The sequence below is a fragment of the Cimex lectularius genome, unplaced genomic scaffold (assembly GCF_000648675.2).
Source record: "Cimex lectularius strain Harlan isolate CLEC.00 unplaced genomic scaffold, Clec_2.1 scaffold27, whole genome shotgun sequence".
In the NCBI taxonomy this organism is placed as follows: domain Eukaryota; kingdom Metazoa; phylum Arthropoda; class Insecta; order Hemiptera; family Cimicidae; genus Cimex; species Cimex lectularius.
In genome coordinates this window covers 1,684,211-1,704,067 of record NW_019392670.1, presented here as the reverse complement: position 1 = coordinate 1,704,067, position 19,857 = coordinate 1,684,211, and the positions used below count along the sequence as shown (strand labels likewise).

The following is a 19,857-nucleotide window of genomic DNA, read 5'->3' as shown; positions in this document are numbered from 1 at the left end:
TAATTTAAAATGTATAATTAAAACCATTTATATGGTACAATATTGAGAAAAACCTTTTTTTTTTAGTTTTTTGTTTGTGTGGCTTAGTTTACAAGCATATTTATTTTAGTGACAATGTTCTGCCTTCTCTCTACATTCCGCAATTTCTTGCTGTTATCAGTTTATTTGCCAAATACCGTTGCACTATATCACTATGACTTTTATATCAAGATAATTTGTTCAATAAAACTGGAATTTGTAAACATTTAACTTATCACACTTTCATTTAATACTTGTGGAGACCACTTAAATTGTTTGACAAAAATATTTTCATCTTAGAATTATTAAAAACGTTTTTTTAGATTAATGCTATAAATATCTTATCTTTTTATATCTAATAAAAAAGGTTACTCAAGCTCCATTATCATCAATGCCTTAGCTTTTTCACTCCACAGAAAACTAGTTTCTCCTTATTAAATTACTAATAATACTTTACTGTTGCGCTAGTATTTCACTTTCCTTCAACTCTCAGTCTCCTCATCACCATCAAATTGCTTATCATTCCAGTTATGATCTTAAACGAAGATATTATATTTCTTCCTAAGTCTTCAGCAGCAATCTCAACATTCTAAGCGCTAATCTACTACATTTTTTAGTTGTTCCAATTAACCAAAGTTATAACTTTAATTATTATGCAAAGCATGGTTCATTTGAAAAATCAGTATCAGGAATGGGACTCGAACCTACTACCTCTGAATCAGTATCCCAGCATAATAATTATTGTAAGCATTTATAAACTTAGAGTTTTAATGTGCATATTTAAAATTAAATCAGATAAATGTCCTTAATACCTATCAACTTTTTTCCTACATTATTTACCCATATGTAATCATATTCCAAGCCTTCAATACTCGTCTAAAACTTTAGCCTTATCCTTCAGAATTGTAGAGGAAAGACTACGGAATTTGCTTCCCCATTAGGTTCATTTCTAAGTTTTTAATAAATCAACTCCTTTGCTTCTCTTTTCCTTTTTGTTTCATTGTTTCCCTTTAAACTTCTTTCAAGTTCTGCTTTTCTTTCTTGATGTGGTTTCATCATTTGATTATAAATAATTTATATTTTAAATAATGTATTATGTGTCATTTTGTTTTGTATATTTTGGATTTGGATTGATGTAAGCTCAAATCTGTACATGTATGAACGTACATATATATAAATTAATTATCTAGGAAATGCTTTTGGTGCTGAATTGACCTAGTTGTTGTCAGAACCTGGGGTTGTTCGGGTAAGAATGGGGTAGGTGGAATTTATGGTAACAAGGTGGTTACCAACAATTCCAGCTTTTTTGATTTTCAGTAAATTCCCTGCAGGCCTCGAGAATCACTCACCTCAGTCTTATCTGTGGTTGGGATCCGAGTGTTGTCAACAACAACAATTCAGCACCCAACAGATTCAATTAATTTCCTAGATCCAAACCCATTCACACTCTCTCATTCATTAATACATTTTTTCCTATTTAAATACCATTCACTAAGGGTGGTACTGTACTCAACCCTTTATACTTATTATATAACTAATCTAATTTAGTGTCAAAGGGGTAGTCAACATTCCGTCTTTGGCCCTCTTTCTCTATTCACTGAAATAAATACAATCACTCTCAACACATCACAATATACAAGAAACAACCCTGTTTCCTCCAAAAGTAAGAACAGAGGATGAGATACTCGCTGCCGTGCTCAAGCACAATTATATCGTATGGCATTCCTACATGCTCTTTCTACAGAGCAAGTAGTTGTACCCTCCAATTAGGTAGGTTTTGTGTATTTATTATTCTTAATTTTTAAGGGCATTTTAATAGCTAAGGTTATTTCATGCTCTAACTAATATATTTAAAACCTCTATCTTAAATCAGCTATATTCCTTCTGAGTGCTATAAAGCCCTGACTCTAAACGCTCACTCATAATCTAATCTATCCTATTGCCATCAAAAGGTTTAATTATTCATTTTAAAATACTTTGGAAAGCCAATGTATACAAAAATTATTTTAAATTATAAAATTTATTCCTGTTCTTTATTTTGAATTTTTGTTCCATAATTTAAACATTTCCCTTATGGCCAACAATAATAATAATAATATTAGTAACAAGAATTTCAATTAATTAATATGATCAATTAAGACCGTTAAACATATATGGAATAAAATAATAATAATAGAGTCAGACTAGCAAAAAGTCTCAGGATGAAGCTCATCGTTTTCCTTTTATTCTTCCATTCAAATATACTAATGCTACTTAACAATAAAACAAAAAACACTTCTTTCTCTTTCTTTTTTTATACTTTTTTGGGAGGATGTATGGGCTGTCTTTTCTTATTTAAATTGCTGTTATAGTTTATTATTATCATTATTTTAATGTTTAGAAAACTATATTTACTTCTAAGATACTTTGAATTTTCCAGTTTATATATTTTTAGGAATTTTACAAATTCATTGCTCGTAATATTTGAATTTTCTAAGTCACAATATTTCTAAGACAAACTACACTTTCTATTTAATCTTAATGGAAATTTGTATTCTAAACTCTCCCCTGGGTAGACTTGAAACAAAGGGAAAATCGTGAAAACCAGGCGATATTGTTTGAGAATTAAGGCAGAGCTATTTCATTGCCTTGGATTACCGGTTAAGAATTATTTTGAAATTGTGTCTTTGTTTTCGAAAAGGGACGACAGTCCTCCTAATCCAATGAGTGAACCTTTTTCTCAAGGCTTATCCTAAGAAAGTTTCCTCTAATCCATATTCTTGTAAACACAACTCACCTTTGCGATTTGATGATTCGAGGAACAGTTGACGCTAGTTCGAATTTTGGGGTTGGGAACAAAGCTTACCACAGGCTCTTCCTAAAATGGCTAAATGCCCGTCAAATCACTTTTCTGACTTTTGCTAGCGTTAAAGATGGTCTTATTTTGTTGTAATGTTCATAAAATTCCAATGACCGGCTTAACCCCTCTTTAATGCTGTAAACAACACCTTCTACGTGTAAAAATTCATTTCCTCACTGCCTTTGGTAAGTTTTTTTTTCAGTTTTCATTCTGTAATTTAAATATGTTAAATATTGTAAAACAAAATTTAAAAAAAATATATACACATAAATATATATTTCAAATTTATTTGGAAGAAACGGAAAAATTCAAAACTCGATGTTAAATTTGTATCCATTTAGTGCAATTGTGATCATGGGGTTTTTGAAATTGCCCTACGAAATTCAGCAGTGCAATCGTTCCTAGTTCTCAGAAATTAAGTTTGTATATTAAACTATTGTTTAGTTATTTTTTGTCACAGTGTAAACAGCGGTCTTTCCAGTTTTTGATATAAAAACTTTTAAATATCCTTTTGTTGTTAATTGTTGTAACATTAGATCAAAATTTTAGACCTTTTAACGTTGACCGTTAAAGATAAAAAAAAAATAATACTCCTGATCACCAAAGAACAATATTTCCAGTTAAGTAGTTCGTGTTTTTAGCGAGTGTAGTTGTAGCCCATTATTACAGGTTGGTGCCGGTGTTAATTAATTTATTTCGCCGAATTTCTTGCCATTTTTACTTCGTAGTACAGCGGTTATAGGCAGCCATGTGCAAAAGAGTAATCAGATTTTTCTGATTTTACTTTCTTCTCATTTTAATTATTATTATTGTTTCACCACAACAAACACATTTGCCACTAATGAACATTCATTTGCTTTATGAAGTCTACTTCACTAAAACACAGTAATAATACAATGATAATTATAGACACCCTTACTTGTTTACCCTTACGTTGATTAGGTTTGTCAGAATAATTTGATGTTTTTCTATAAGAATCTATGTTTTTACAAGAATTTCAAAATGTTTTAGATTAAAAAGTTGAAGGATTTTCTGATTAAGATCTCAGATTAGACTTGAACGGGGAATTCTACCGTTTTAACAGAAAATATAATTTAAAAAAAAAACTGAAAATGGCTTTAATTGACTGTTTTTTTTCCATATTATTAACACGATTTTCTTATTTAAAAAAAATATCCTACGACGCCAATTGAATAGGGGTTCTAGCATTAAATAGGCCTTCTATTGGATAAATTAGCAAGGCCCATATTTGTTTTCTTAAAAAAAAAAAAGATTTTTTGTGATTAATACATATTATTGAGCAACTACAATGATCTGAACACTACTTGTTCAAATCAGAATACTGCTTTGTCGAAAGCTTTCTAGGTTGATCGAAGATTCTAAGATGTTGATCATTTGAAGAACCTGACTGTCCTGACATTGCTGCCTGGTATAAATTACAAAGTATTCACTCACAATTTCTATCAAACCATAGACTGGAAGTAACGAAACGTGTCAAAAACCCCATAAAGCACTTTAAGGGCATGGGTGGTCACAACGGTTAAGGCGTTGACAGTGCCACTCATCGCTGTAAGGTAAATTTTCTGGGTTTGAACCCCCAACTTACTTACAAATAGGCTTTTTTTCTATCCCCCAAAACAATGGGATTTGGAGTTCATCAATTTAAATTTATTTTTAAAATTTCAAATTTTCAAATATCCTTGAAAAAACATCCAATCACTGTCTTCTTGTGTAAATTTAACCAACAATTTAAAAGTGCAGACAAACCGGTGACAGTTTATATGTTCAGCATGTTCACCATTCAACAATTCTTCGCACCCACCATCAACTTTTAATTTGAAAATTTCTGTAATAAAATTATTCTAGCCTTTCAATAAACCTCTTACTATTGGACAAGACTTTTTAAAAATTATTTGTCAATAATGTTTTAGCGATTTTTCTTTTTTCTTCGTATTCTCTTTTAGCTGACCTAAAGTTATTTTCCAATATTTCTTCCATTGCAGATTGTACATTTCTTCCATTAGATTTAAATGCTTTCTTTGGTATTGTGATAATGATTTGTGTGCCAATCAATCAAAATGCAAATACATTAAATTCAATGTGTATTCTAAGCCGAAGGATGGTTATATCACATTGGTGGACTTCCCCTGGATTAAATAGATTAAATAAATGACTTGGGTATCATTTTTATTAATAAATGCCATTTTCTTGATCACATTTCCAAGATTAAGTAAAGTATTACTAAAGAATCCTGGTCCGCCAGAAACTAAATTCTCAATTCTCAGATCTCTCCAAAAATTCTCTCAAGTCTTGGCCTGAGAGTTCCTCGACGTGAAAGGGCTTTAAACTTGTTTTGTGGAGCACCATCACACCGATTATGGGAGGTGTTAAACGCTTAGCCTTCTCGCCTCCCTTGGAACCCTGCAGACTCTTTTTTATGAATTTATTTAAAATTTGTCACACATTAATGTTTCTCTGTTATATCAATAACGGAATGTTAACATTTTGCAGCCCTGAATCTACCATTATCAAATTATTGAATTATGAAAGTATCTAAATCAAGCACATATCAAAAACACTAATATTGAGTAGTCTCGATACCTCCAACTTGTTTAAAGGTGATATATCACTAACTATAAATGTTATAATTTTTTAACAGTGTTAACCAATCTAAAATATATTTAACAACGGATCAAAATGAGGAATTAAACAACAAAACAAATGTTTTTCTGCATATAATGTTATTTTCGATTTTAAATCAAAACGAGACATGTCTTGGTCATTTGTGTTAATTTTAATTATGTAAACCAAGCAATTTTATTATCTGAAAGACATTTTCATGAATGTAATCATTTATAAGAAATCTCTGTTAAATTTTATAAATGCACAAATATCTTGTCTGACAGTTGATTCATTTAATAGTTTTACAATGACATCACAAATATTTACAGGAAATGATATTTTGTTTTTAAAGCTGGGTTGAAGTAAAAGTTGGTTATGGAAATAATGCTCCATTCTGACTTGGGACACAAACAGGGCACTGTATTAAAAAAAAAAAAAGAAAAAAATGATAGCCAGATAGAGAACTGTGTTCTTTGTTGTCCTATAAAACTATCAATTTATTGTAGTAAATTGAGTTCATCTTAAAAAACACATGTTTATACATTTACGGCTTATACACATGTCAGGCTATATTTTAAAATATGTTTTTACTATAATTTAATTATTGGATTATTCAAGTTTTTTTGTATTTTTAGGAGTTATTACATTGTGCGGAGACTGAAAATAAATTTTCTGGAATGGAGCGACCTGAAAGGCACAATCGAAAATTGAGAAGGCGACAAGGATTCGGGAGTAAGAAAGATTGTGACAAAACGAATACGCACGGATCCTTACAAGATTTGGCTCAAGTGCACAATCTAGTCCCTAACCAAGACGAGTTTTGCAAATCACACGCTAAGAATAACAGCAGACAGAGGCTTAGTTCATGGAAAAGCGGTGGACAGGACATAAATATGATCCCTTACAAGGAGGAGGTAACTTATTTATTATAATAAAAATTCATCCAAACGAAAAAAATTGATTAAGCTTCTATCATTTAATCAACTAAGTGAGATAAAATTAATTTTATTTAATGCGAAGTCTTCTGTATCTGTTTTTCTAATATTAAGTATGTAGTTTTATTGTGGAACTGCAATTGATTTTACTAGCTTTTCCACTTTATAATGTTTTGTTTTAGATTTAGGTTTAGTTTTTGTATTAACTTAGTTTAAATTCGCTAAAAGTGTTTTTTTTTTTTTAAGTAATCTTTTTAAAACAATTTTACACTATTATTTTAATTTTAATTAAATAGAAAATAGAATGTGTGATGTTAAGCAACCTATGGTCCAATGAGTGATTGAAATAGTGAGGAGCGGTCAGGTTAGATGTATGTCAGAAAAACACATTTTTCATTTAATTGCCCACATTTCGACCTTTGTTTCATGAGACATGCAGATGGCACATTAATTACAGACTCGTATCAAAAACCAGTGAACACAGACACAGATCTTAATTACACATCAGACCACCCCACACACGCAAAAATAAACACAGCTAGAAGATTATTACATATAGACTCAAATCCGTAAGCCATGAATCTTTGCACCAAAAAAATTTTCTAGCACACAAACAAATCCTACAAAACAATAATTACCTTAAAAACTTACTTAACAGAATCATAACCAATTACAACCCTACTTCAAACCAAAAAACACCCTCCACATGGAACATCACATAACCAGTCCAATAACACACAGTTAAACCAATATACATAACCATTCTTTCATTCATTCCCTATTTCACAAGTACTTTCTCTCCTCACATACCTTCAAAATAGCTTTTAAAAACGCAAACTGTACACACCCTCTTCTCCACAATTAAAGACTCACCAAAACTAGCCAACAAATCAGATGTACTTTACAAAATCAATAGCATAAATTGTCTAGCCACATACATTGGAATTGCATCACTGTATCTTGACAAACGGATAAAATAACATATCTATGATTGTAAAAACTGAAACCTAACTCCACAGCATTGACCACCCATCATTTTTACAAATACAAATGAAACTTTTTAGAAATGGTTTACATCAACAGAGACATACACAACATTAATTACAGAATAGACAGCAACCTCAGAGTAGATAGCAAACTCAGTTGTAGTGTAGCTACACCACATTATTACCACATTTTATTAAGTTCCTTTCTAATATTAGTAACTGTATTATCTGAATAAACTCCCTTTGAATAAAAAAAGCCACCCACTTTCAAAGAAAATTTCCAATTCATACCACCTTTCCTCACCCTGTCATAATCTTATAAAAACAGCACTGTATAAATTTGCATCTCATAACTATTTCACCACTTGTTACACTTGACAAAAATGCAGTAATATCACTACATGTTATATGATAAAAATATCTTGATTAAATTAAAATTCGTCTTTATGTTAGCATAATCGTACACATTTTTCTTGTATAATTTTTTACACAAATTCTCAATCAATATATGGTGGTATGTAGAGACTTGTTATATGGTGGTATGCCTTGTAGATGACCCGATTAAGGTTAAAACGCCAGAAATTAAATGAAAAAGGTGATTTTCTGTCATATATTTAACATGACTTGTCCTCACTATTTCAAGCATTTTAAAAAAATAGAATATTCACAAACACAATTGTATAGTGCAAATTTTTTAAATTGACCACCTCAGTTTTTCAGGTGCACTTAGTTGTGCCATCTATCTTTCATAAAATGTTAAGCTGGCATGATATTTTGACTTATTTTAGCCTTCGGTTCTGTCACCTCCAAAGAAGAATTGTATGATGTTTTAAATTTATTTTATTGCCTTTCTATATATAAGCACATCTTTCTCAACTCATTAACTGTAAAATATGAAGCTACCGCTTTGGGAAAAGCCTATCATATAACATGTATTTTTATTATGGTGGCTATATTTATTTGCCTGGTAATATCTATTGCACAGAGGTTTCTATTTATGAACTTTGGCAGTGTGCAATTTCACACGATTAAACATTTTTATGGTGATTTTTATTTTTTACCGAAAATTTTTTTCTCAACAATGTCAGCTCAGAAAAGAAATGCAGTTATTATCACTAGTGTTCATGGTTAAGCTACAACTGAAACAATTACACTTAAATTGTAACAACTAACTTTAATAAAATAATTTATTAAAAAATAGTGAAAATTTGACAAAGACTGCCACATATTGAACCCTTTTTGGAATTGCTTTGCATTTATTGAGGATATATTATATAATAATAAAGTATTGTATGTATTTTTTTATTTCTTTATTTTAAGGATTATTCATCTATAATAAACAATGGGAACTATGGTTCATTTACAAATTTCTATAAGCTGCAACAATTCATCTCAAATGAAACCAACATTTATAAAGTTGTTGACGATCAAACTGGAGCATCTCCTTATAGTTGCCCTGAGGTAAATTAGCGCCATATTCATATAAGCAATATGAATTACTACTTTATTATATTGTAAAAAGTTTATTTTAATTAACTTGTTATAAATGTCTGACTCTTATCATAGCAAATCCCCTCCTGATAACAAAAAAAAATTGTATTATAAAAAGGAATTTTTAAATTTTAAAATGTTTGAATATATTTAATTAAGTTTAAGGGAATATATGACAGATTTGTTATATAAAAGAAAACAAATAAATTGTAATTAATTAAAAGTAAATTAAGATGAAGTGTTACGTAATCAATTCATTATTATTAAAAAAATATACTTTTTATGGTCACAACATTATATATGACATTAATTACGCATTGTGGTATAAACTACATGCTATAGCTCCCTAATTTGGTGCTAAAGTAAGCATATCCAAACAGATGATTAAAAAGCCATTAAGTTCTTTTTTTTTTGTAAATTCGTTTATTTTTTTTTAAATTATATTTTTTAGAAAAAGTCTTGTGATGAAAATAGTCAGACTGCAGAAGATGGAGTGAAGACGATAATAAAAACTGTTACTGATGAAAAAGGTAAATAAAAACAAAATAATTATTAGGAATATTAAAATAAATTGTGCTGTAACGTTTTTAATTGTATGTACACTAGCCATTGCCCCTTGACGGTACTGTAAATATGTTAAGTAAAAAGTTATTTTTCAGTTTTTCCCTCGTACCCTTCATATTCTTACACATTTTAGCATGTAAGAGCCAGACAATAAATAATATACTGATTATGCGTTTTATAATTGCTTCTGTTAAATATTGAAAATAGAGAAAAAGAAACTGCATTCAGAAAAATAACAAGAGTTCGAACCTTTATTAAGTGAAACCCCTCTTGGCAGTCAATTTTTGCACTCGCTGGCAAAATAGATAGGATTTCTGTACATTTTGAACCCCTCTATAAAGGAACCCTTCCTTACCGGTTGTAGATATTGTTGACTATCCCCATCAGAGTAACTCACCCCTCTAGAATGGGCATAAACAGGGAAAATATATTAAATTTCCATGTGAAAACAATATTTGTTACAACTTTACAACAACTTTACTTCTTTTTTAGTCAAAAACCTTCCAGCAAGGTATGCTTGTAATCTTTTACTGGGAAATCATGAAAATGGTTTTATTTTGGTTTGATACAGCTGTTAACCCATTCAGGATGGTGAGTATGTCCCACTCTCACTTCCCCATTGACGTACTATGAGCATGATACTGTGCTCTAATCTCTTTAGTTTGGACTGAAGTTCAAAGAAGCAATGTGTTGCTTAAAATGGTAAACGGCGTTGCTTTTCATTAATTTGTACTTCGTGACGGTTTACTTGGCTGTACTGACACGACACGATACTGTATTGACATCTCCCTCTCTGCATATATCCCTTACTTTTTCACCAAGCATCACTGGTGGTAATTAGCAGTTACGCCGAATTGCTTTGTGTTGTGGTATGCACAATGACAGGTGTAAACCATATCTTTCTTGACACTGCAATAGTAAATGATACGTCATTCCTGTGATCATAAGAAGCGCAAAAAAAATTAATCAAAATTGGACCAGTAGATTTTGATATTATCTCTTACAAACAAACTTTCTCTCTTTATTATATTACTACAGATAATATTGTATGTTGTAAAACAAAATGGATTTAATACAGCCGTACAAAAAGCATTAACTAGAAGGTTTTATTGGATAGTTTTTTCTTTTAGCTTTAAGCGACAACAAAAGGGTTAGTTTTGTCTATAAGTTCTATTTTCTAAGTAGTACATATTATAAAAACATCAGTAACTATTTATTTATAATAAAGGAGTTAAAAAGCAATTAAAAACGCAGAACATTTTTGGGATCAACAACTAAAGTAATTTCAATTAACAAATCTAAAACTATGCCATATAATATGGTTACTAAAACTATAAATTTTCTCAATCAAAATGAAAAAAATAATTTAACTTGATTTTGTTGATAATTAAGAACAGCTTTTCGTGAAAATTAATTATAACAGCTTTTGATCGCTTTAGCAAGTTTTCAATTTCTTTAATCTGGCTTTATTTTTTTTTCCAGAGAAAAGTTTATTGATTGCTGAAGCACTGAACCGTGAAGGGTTGATTGAAAAGGTAAATATTTTTCAAAGAGTGAAAACAGTTAAAAACAAAAAAGAAGGATGTTCACAATTTAAACAAAATAGAGGGTTTTTCATAGCGTTTAGAGATTTGGCACAAAATGTTGGAAATTAATTTGGAATTGACTTAAAATTATACACGACTTCAAAAACATTTACACCTATTTTACTATATGATGTTTTTATTATTTGATTTCAGAAAAATCTGGATGAAAATGGTAATGCTCTTGGCAATAATCTTGAATTCAAGAGAAAACGCCGAGGAGTAAAGGTGCGTTCTAGCAACCAATATTTTCATTTTGTACTTCTATTGGCTAAAATAAGCTGACATGATATAATATTAAAAACTGCATTTACTCATTCAATTTTATTTTTTTAAATGTATCCAATTAATAATCAACAAAAGTGATCAAAATCAAATTACGTTACACTTAAGAAAATTCATACCGTGTAGTTTTATGGTAAGTTTATTATCTGTGTTTCCAATTTTTTTGTATCATAATATGGTTTATAGTGGTCAGGGGTATTTTTCCCTTTTAATACTTTCTTCTTGATAAAACTGTCCCCTGTGCTATTATGTAACAGCCATAGTGTGGTTCAAAAAGCAGCATATATTTTTGTGTTTCTGCATGATATTTATTCCTTAATAAATTATTACTAGTTGGCAATGGAAATGGCAATTGTGTAATAATTGCTTTAAAAAGCTAACAATTTTGCTGAGTTCGTTTCGTTAATCTGTTCCACATTATACATCAATGTTGTTCAGTTGGATTTTATTGATTTTAAAGATACAGATACCAAATAAGTTGGCCAACTACCAGACAAGCAGAAAAGTTTGTGTGGGTTTAAAGGGTTTAATAATTGTCACAATTAAAATTAGTTTAGAAATAATTTATTTGGGAGTCTCAATCGGCACTTATAACCTTCACCCAACTTGCTACTAGCCCAGTTGCTGTTTTCATAAAAATGGGTCCCGGGATTTCAAAATTCAGCTCATTTTTCAGCTGGAAGCGATTATCGCTCTGTTGCGCATATGCCCATTGCTAAGAAAAGGTGAAAGTCAGATGGTGCCTAGGTCCAGGTCTACGGCTGTATCAGGTCTCACATTGTTCTGGAGAAAAATTACTCCTTTCTGGGCCAGGGCAAGATATACTCATTGAAATTGGCTTGAGTAGATTTCTACGGTGATGGTCAGTCCACATGGCAGGTGTTTGTAGCATATTGCCAACTGTACTCTACCAAACACAAAGCATTTCTTTTTGTTGGTGAATATTTGGTTTCACGTCAATTGTACAAAGTCATTTGGTGAAAGCCAATGGTATGACATCCTGGACTGTACAGGATCCATTTTTCTTTGTATGTGTCAATGCGGTAAAAAATATCTCTTTGTGCCATGAAAGCAATAAAAGGCATATGTTTAGACACTGCAGCTTGCTATCATTGTGAGGAACCCATTTGCTCAGATTCCATACCTTCCCGTTAATGTATGCTAGAACGAATGGTTTTTCGTTTACTTTGAACACTGTCTTGAGTTTTAATAATCATCTTTGATAACTTCCCTCAACTTGTTGTGATTCAAGTCAGGTCTACAAGACAGTGGTTTATCTTCTGCCCCTTTGTATCCAGAAATAAACTTTTTGATTGGAGTGGGCAATGCACTCCACTTATTGTTTCATCTTGAACGCTGTGCCAATTTGCCTCAGCTGTTACATTACCAAGCTTAAATTCATTCATTAATGCATGAATTATGGGTTTTGAAGCCATGTGGAACAAAACATTTTTTAACTTAACAGTGAGCTGTTTGAAACTTTTTCTTTAAGAATTGAATGAATCCTCTTAGTATTTTTTTTAAACATGGGTTCGCAACAACAGAGGTCCTATCAATCAATTGTATGTTGGCTGCATTCAAACCCGGGACCTTTACCTGATTAGTGTGTCAATACCTCCCCCTCTTGGTAATATGATGTAAACACCTAATCCTCTTATGTAAATAAAAATGTTGAGTAATGGTATTAAAATGATAAATAAAATACCGCACTAACTATTCTGATTACCTGGTATAATATTATTTTGAACTGGCATTTAGTTTAACTTGAGAATTTCTTTTTAGATAAGTATAAAGGAGGTTAAAATAACTAATTTTCTGTTATTTTTAATGTTTACTTAAATTTGAGTTTAGACAAAATTTGTTTCTTATCACATCTACAAATTATCAACAATTGTTGTTATTAACAAATGTGTCAGAAATGTTGATTGTAAAAAATAATTTAAAATCCTTTCTATTTTCTGTAGGCAAAGAATGACAAGAACACAATTTTATCACAACACATTGAGGGACATAGAAGTGATATTGCTCAAGATATAGATGCTTTGATGAAATATATTGAGTCGCCCACTCATGGTGAAGACAAAAGAGGAAGGCAGATGAATTTCACAAAAAATTCTGGACATATTGCTAGCAAACTTCAGCCACGAGATAAGAGCTCGGAAACATTGAGAAAAGGTCGTAAAAGTAAAGATACGCAATTTCATAAAAGCAACAGTCTAGAAGAAGTTTCAGTTTCAAAGTTTGAAGATCTCACTCAGAGCGAGGTGAAGAAAAGTGAAACACAACAGGATATCAAATCTTTGCCTTTGAAACTTGAAAATAAAACAGAATGTCAAAAGGTAGAACAAAAATCATGCCCGACAAAACTCGACAAGAACAATTTAGAAAAGGGAAATAAAATAAATCCAAAACCTGACTCTAACGTTATTATGATTGAAAATATTATGCCAAGAAAAGAGGATCCTGAACTTCAAGATGCTGAATTCCATACCGTCACAAAAAAACAAAAGAAAAGGAAAAATATTTTCTTTGTAAACAGGAATAGGGGAAGGGAGCAACATCAATATGGCCACAAGCAAGAATATAGACATGACTACAAAAACTTTTATGCTCATGACAACAAACAAAGAGGTGGACTATATTCATTTAAAAGAAAAAATGATTACCATAGGAGAAAATCTACATCGTCAGTTCCGTCTTCAGAAAAGTCTGGTGAAAGTTCCGACTTAGACAGTGTCCATTCTTTGCCTGTCTCTAGTACCAAGGTTAAAAGGAATGAAATGAATTTGGAAACAAGAGCAAATAGTAATCACACATCTTATGCTGACATAATTAAGGCTGTACCAACACCTTCTAAACAGGTCAATGAGTCCTCTTACATCTCAGAATCTTGTGATAAAACATCTGGTTCAAATGATGTTATTGAACCTAATGAACCTGTACCATCCGTTATGGTATCACTGCCAAAGAAACGTGAAAAAAATAGCTTTAGTCCTATTTGCAGCCCTCAAGATTATCCACCTTTGTTACATATTGGGGATTCAAATCAGGTTAACTCCAGCAGTCATAGTAGAACTAACACCAGTAACAATCAGAGTACTTCAAGTAATTTGATTAGCACAGCTCCAAGTACTGCAAACGATAGTGCAAATAAAACATCAAATAGTTCAAATGACATGTTTGTGGAATTTACTTTGGTTGTTCCTCCTAAGGATAAATATGTAAATAAGTGTGTGAATGTGGAAGAGACAGTGTATGTAAAAATTAAACCCAGTGATAATGTTACCCCTGCTCCTCCACCTGGTGAAGAAACAGTACCAAAACGGCCTCCTGTGATACTTTTGAGCCGAACTAAGGAAAGGCCAATAGTTAATGACTTAGAATTTGGTTTTGAGATTAATGAACAGCTGTTGCAAGGTGAAGAAGAATTGGCTGTTAAAAAGAAACCCACTGTAGAAAATTCTCACTTGAATCAGTGTAAGGACAATTATTATGCTAACGTAATGAAAGCAACTTCAAATGGAGACATCGACAGCATAATCAAATTTATTTCATCAGGTAATTGTTTATTATTTTATTAATTTGTTTGTTAATGTATATTTACTATTTTATGTCGTAACACATTCAATACTGGCTGAATTTCAATTTTCACCTCTATAAACAGAATCGTTTTGTTTTTCTTAAGTTTTTACACTTTATGACCTGCGTGCATGTTCCAAATACTTTCCTGTAAGTCAGCCCGCATTAAGCGTGTTAATCATTTCCTATTTTATTTTTGTTTCCATAGTTATAATTATATTGTTTGTAAACTCGTGTGCAGTGCCCGGATTTATATTGCATATAATATATATACACTAATAAAACCTCTGATATATCATATAATTTGCACTAAAAATATTAAATACGCAGCATGAATGTCAGAGACATCACTCAAATTAACATTTTTTAACGCAGACGTATTTTTGTTCTAGTAAAAATTAAGTAAAATAATTCCTGTCATAGTGGAGGGCTTAACCTCCAACCTACCCATTGGGTGTTGTAACGCTGGGCCAAATCACTTTACAATACACTTTTCATACTTTAATCCAATAAAATCCATGGGCTCTTCTGGGATTGACTAGTTTATTAACACAACAATGAGAGTTTGGGTTGTCGTTAATTCAGATTTTTGAATGATTTCAAGAAGTCTAGTGTGTAAAATGAAAAAAAAATATCCAACATTTTCGTGTTCATTTTCTGGTGTAAGCATTTAGTAGTGTGAATACATGGTGGGAGAGTCAATGGTGAAATATTTTCAAGGTGGTAGAGTTTCTTTTCGTTTTGCACAGTTAGACATTTTTCCTTGTATTCTGTGTAAATGGTGGGTGTGAAATAAAATATGCCAGTTTTCAATTCTGCCCTTCCTCTTTTTTATTCTTTGTTTTTTAAAATATCATTTGATATAACAATATTCATTATTGTATTAGGTGTATGCATTTTTTTAGCTTTCCAGAGAGAAAAATAGTAAAATTTTCAAAATTTATATTTATTTTATTTTTAATCCAAAACATAATTTCTTTTGTTTTTTATAACATACTACCAACGTCCTGGTGTTAGAAATATCCAATTTTTGTAAAAGTCTGATGACAGATGAGAAGCAAACTGTAAGTCTGATTTTCAGCGCTTTTACATTAAAAAATCCCTATCATCAATGTAGTTGTGTAGCAAGCTGAACGAGTAAAAATTAGAAGGGACAGGCTACTCAATGATTTTACTCTAAGTGTAGCATGGTGTTATGGTGAAATACAATGTTGGTTCTATTCTCCAGGGCTGGAAGTTTTTCCTTCAACTCGTACCCAAGACGCTCTAGCTGCATCGTACACTTCTGCCATAGGGGTTTGATTGTGTGGTAACAATTCCTGATAATTTTTTTCTCTAACATACGTTGACGGCAACTTTTCTTTCTTCTTGCAAACAGTCCTACGGCTTTTAACATTTTTGTAAAAAACCATCTTATCCCCAGTGACAACATTGGAAATAAACCCTTACGATTTATTCCTATTCAGGTGCAAAATGCAGCATACCGTCTTCCTTGTTCCTGAGGGACAATTCATGTAAACCCTCAGTTCACAATATAACCCAGGGTTCTTTCTATTATTGTGCAATGTTCCTGAAATCTCTTGATAGCTCTGCTACACTTAATTTTCCTCATCCTTCAATGTCAGTAATAATTCGTCATTTTTAAGCTCATTAGGCGTTCCACATCCAGGATGGTCTTTGGTTAAATCAGATCCACTGTTAACACATTCAGTTACTAAGTCATTACCATAAAATTCCACAAAATTTCAACAGGCATCCAAAGCACTGCCCAAGAATGAACTTTTATAATAAAGCAATCCTCAAATGAATTTTATCTGCTTCCATGTCGTATGTGTCGCAGTTTATTTTAGACTGACTTTTGGGATTAACTACCTATTTTTAACAATGTTTTTCAAAAGGGTTTTTCTCACCCTAGACCGGTGAGTGATAGTTCATCAAGGAACTTGATCAGTAGGCCTGGTTTCAGTGGCTACATTTCTTGTACTGTTACATTCTACAACCCAGAACACATCCTCCTATGGGCAAATATGGCACCACAGTTTGTTAGTTGGTGTCTCCTTTGTTTCTTTGTATAATCAGCACATGCCGTTGTGTTTTGCCAATCTTCTTCAGATGCCCATTCAGTCTGCCGTGTCCTGTTAAGAATCTGCCAGGATTCGAAGTTTTTTCTTGCTTCCTCTGATACATTCCATTCTTAACTTCCAAAATTAGCTTGAAGGTTCTTGAATTCTTTATATCCAATGATTGAATTCAGCTGATTCCTCATTTTCAATTTGTCCTTTTGTCTAAGGTACTTAATGTGAATCCCTATACCACATCCTGTATAATTATGGTGAATCATTAAATTTATTATAAAATGTTGTAGTAACTTTCTTGTGTGAATCAATGTTTTGAATAGTGTGAATGTATGGTGTGTGTGATTTGATGCAGAATATCGAGTTACCCAAACAAGCCTTATTAAGTTAGTTGAGATATCGAGTATCCATTGTTTTATTGGAATGAACGGTATGTATATAGGAGAGGAAGCAGCATTTTGAGAATGAGTGAATATATTTCTAGCTTGTAACTTTCATGCATTTTGAGCTATCTAATTGTCAATAACCCCAGAGCATAATTGTATTGGGTAGGTGATACTCATGGCTCACTGTGATAATAACATTCATTATTAATGTTACTTATACTGTGATTTCTCATATTATTTCAGATTGGGAGTACATACAGAGTGGACTTGCAGGAGAAGTGAAGTACTTTTCTGGATAATTATTGTTACTGGTGAGAAATATACTTTTTGTGAGGGTTATTGTTACCTATTAATAAAATAAAGATGTAAATATTACTTGAATTTAAAGATTAATAATTAATAGCAAAGGAATTCAGCCATGTGTTCAATATTAATCTTATTAATAACATCTCTCGAGAATTCCTTTTTTATTTACCAAGGCCAAAGATATATTAATGTATATTTATTAACTGTTACACTGAACGGGCTTTAATGTGTGATATTCATTCTCTGCAGTTTATTTATTTATTGCATTAACTTTTAAGTTTCTGAAAATATTGAGTTGTGATGCTGAGCTCACAGAATTGTTTTAGTTTTTGTTTTAAATTAAATTGTTTATTTGTTGTTTCTATGGTTTGTAATTTAATTTTACAATTAATTCTGTTGTTTATTGTTTCAAAGCGATATCCAATATTGCACGTTTTGTGTTTTGATTAATGACTGACTAGTTGGTTAGTTCAATTGGTGATAAATGCACAGAATGTAGTGGAATGGTTCTGTGGTGACTTGGAAATATTTCTCTGTTGTTCTGTGTTTATAAGAGGTTTTATAAACAATATAAAAAAAGCTAAATTACAATTTTATGCGTGATTTTTGTAGTTTTAAAATATTTTGTACAGGATCAATTCATTACCTCCCCCCACTAAATTTCATATGAAGTTCTTTCTTATTTGAACGACAGTGTGTCTGGCCGGTTAGGAATTGTTATGTATGATTTGCAAAGAAGGCATAGAACGGATGATACAAAACAACAAAATGAATGAACTTTTAAAATGAAATATCTTAAAATCTGAATTGTAGTCTCTACTAGATATTTATTTTCCTTTATTCAATTTCTACACAGTTTAAATGCAATAAATTATAAGCACAAATCTGTTATTTAAATATGTCTTAAAGGGCATAAACAATATTTGTTTTTGCTTAATGAAAATGGGTAATTTTAATTTATAATTCTCTTTTCAGAGTTTAAAATTGTACATTCTTCAATAAAATGATTAATTTTACTTTCTTCCCTTTTCTCACTGTTAAAGGAAGATCTCACCGATTTTTTCGCTTTTAAGGTACGTTTTAAAACTAATATTACTTTGTATTTGGAAATGTATGTATACAAGTTTTCATATTAAATACAAATTCTTTGTATATTGGATATTATTATTTTATTCCACGGAAGAAAATATATATATGTTCTATTGAGTATATTTAATCATTTAACATTGTCTTCTACTGGTTTATTTTTAGCCAATTTTATACTAAAAGAAATGCAATGACCGAACTGGAATTATATTAAAAAAATAATGTTATAATTTTTTTATACTAAGCAGAGACCCATTCACTGCCCTAAAGTATTTATTAAAACCTTCCAATTTTTCTAAGCAATAACCATATATATCGACTATATAAATATATATATATATATATATATATATTGACCAATAATAGTTAGCAATAATATATAATTTTTCATGTAAGTCGTATATGTAATATGTAATGTTGAACAACAATGTGAGAACACGCCGATCTCATTTGTTCTATTTTTTCTTATTTTGAGATTTGTTTAATAAGTAAGAAGAATAAAAGTGCAGAAAATGAATGAAACACATTTTTAACTTTTAAGCCTTTATAAATGATATTCATGTAAATTATTAAAACAAAAATATACATCTTAAGTAATTAGATATTTATTAATTGTATATATATGCATATGTATAATGGTATTTAAGTAATGTATATGTGTATATATATATAATTATAAGTCTTATCTTTGTAAATAAAATGTTGTTGTATATGTGTATTTATGTAATTATATTAGATAAATTAATTAACATATCCCAAATTGAGATATGAAAATAAAACCCAACTAATAAAGTTATTTTTTTGTACCAGAAATAAATTGTTATCGATCCTTTTTCACAATGTGTAGATCCAGCTATGTTTATGTTAAAACTATTATTTAAACACTAAATACTTGGATTTGTACCTTTAACAAAGTTAATTGTATTGTAACATCAATCATTGCAAGCATTCATTACTTTAGTCGTTTTCATTGTTATTTATAAGACCTTTTTTTAAAAGATAATTACAGAATATTGATTTATTTGAATAAATGCTTACATAATGGTTTCAATTGGCAGTATGAAGATATAATAGTAGTCTAATTAAACAGATAATATAATAA

The 19,857-nt window shown here is 30.7% G+C and overlaps 2 protein-coding genes across 8 annotated transcripts in view; one reads left to right on the top strand and one right to left on the bottom strand.

Annotated features, from left to right (window-relative positions):
* LOC106667184 (ubiquitin recognition factor in ER-associated degradation protein 1-like) overlaps window positions 1–2,882 on the bottom strand; it is a 32,204-nt gene extending 29,322 nt beyond the window's left edge. For both annotated transcript variants that reach the window (XM_024225273.1, XM_014394958.1), the window contains exon 1: window positions 2,795–2,882. The gene's annotated coding sequence lies outside the window, so the exon portion shown is untranslated. The remainder of the gene's footprint in view (window positions 1–2,794) is intronic.
* Window positions 1–19,107, top strand: part of LOC106667183 — a 31,281-nt gene extending 12,174 nt beyond the window's left edge. Inside the window, exons 3-10 of one of the 6 annotated variants that reach the window (XM_024225272.1) lie at window positions 6,115–6,393; window positions 8,721–8,861; window positions 9,343–9,421; window positions 10,938–10,990; window positions 11,195–11,266; window positions 13,288–14,881; window positions 17,607–17,674; window positions 18,713–19,107. In XM_024225272.1, the coding sequence (XP_024081040.1) occupies window positions 6,115–6,393; window positions 8,721–8,861; window positions 9,343–9,421; window positions 10,938–10,990; window positions 11,195–11,266; window positions 13,288–14,881; window positions 17,607–17,662 (2,274 nt within the window). In that variant the 3' untranslated portion in view covers window positions 17,663–17,674; window positions 18,713–19,107. Of the gene's footprint in view, window positions 1–2,807; window positions 3,043–3,313; window positions 3,477–5,368; window positions 5,476–6,114; window positions 6,394–8,720; window positions 8,862–9,342; window positions 9,422–10,937; window positions 10,991–11,194; window positions 11,267–13,287; window positions 14,882–17,606; window positions 17,690–18,644 lie in introns of those variants that run through there. The other 5 variants (XM_014394948.2, XM_014394950.2, XM_014394952.2 and 2 more) reach the window with 5 other exon arrangements.
* Window positions 19,108–19,857: the final 750 nt, after the last annotated feature.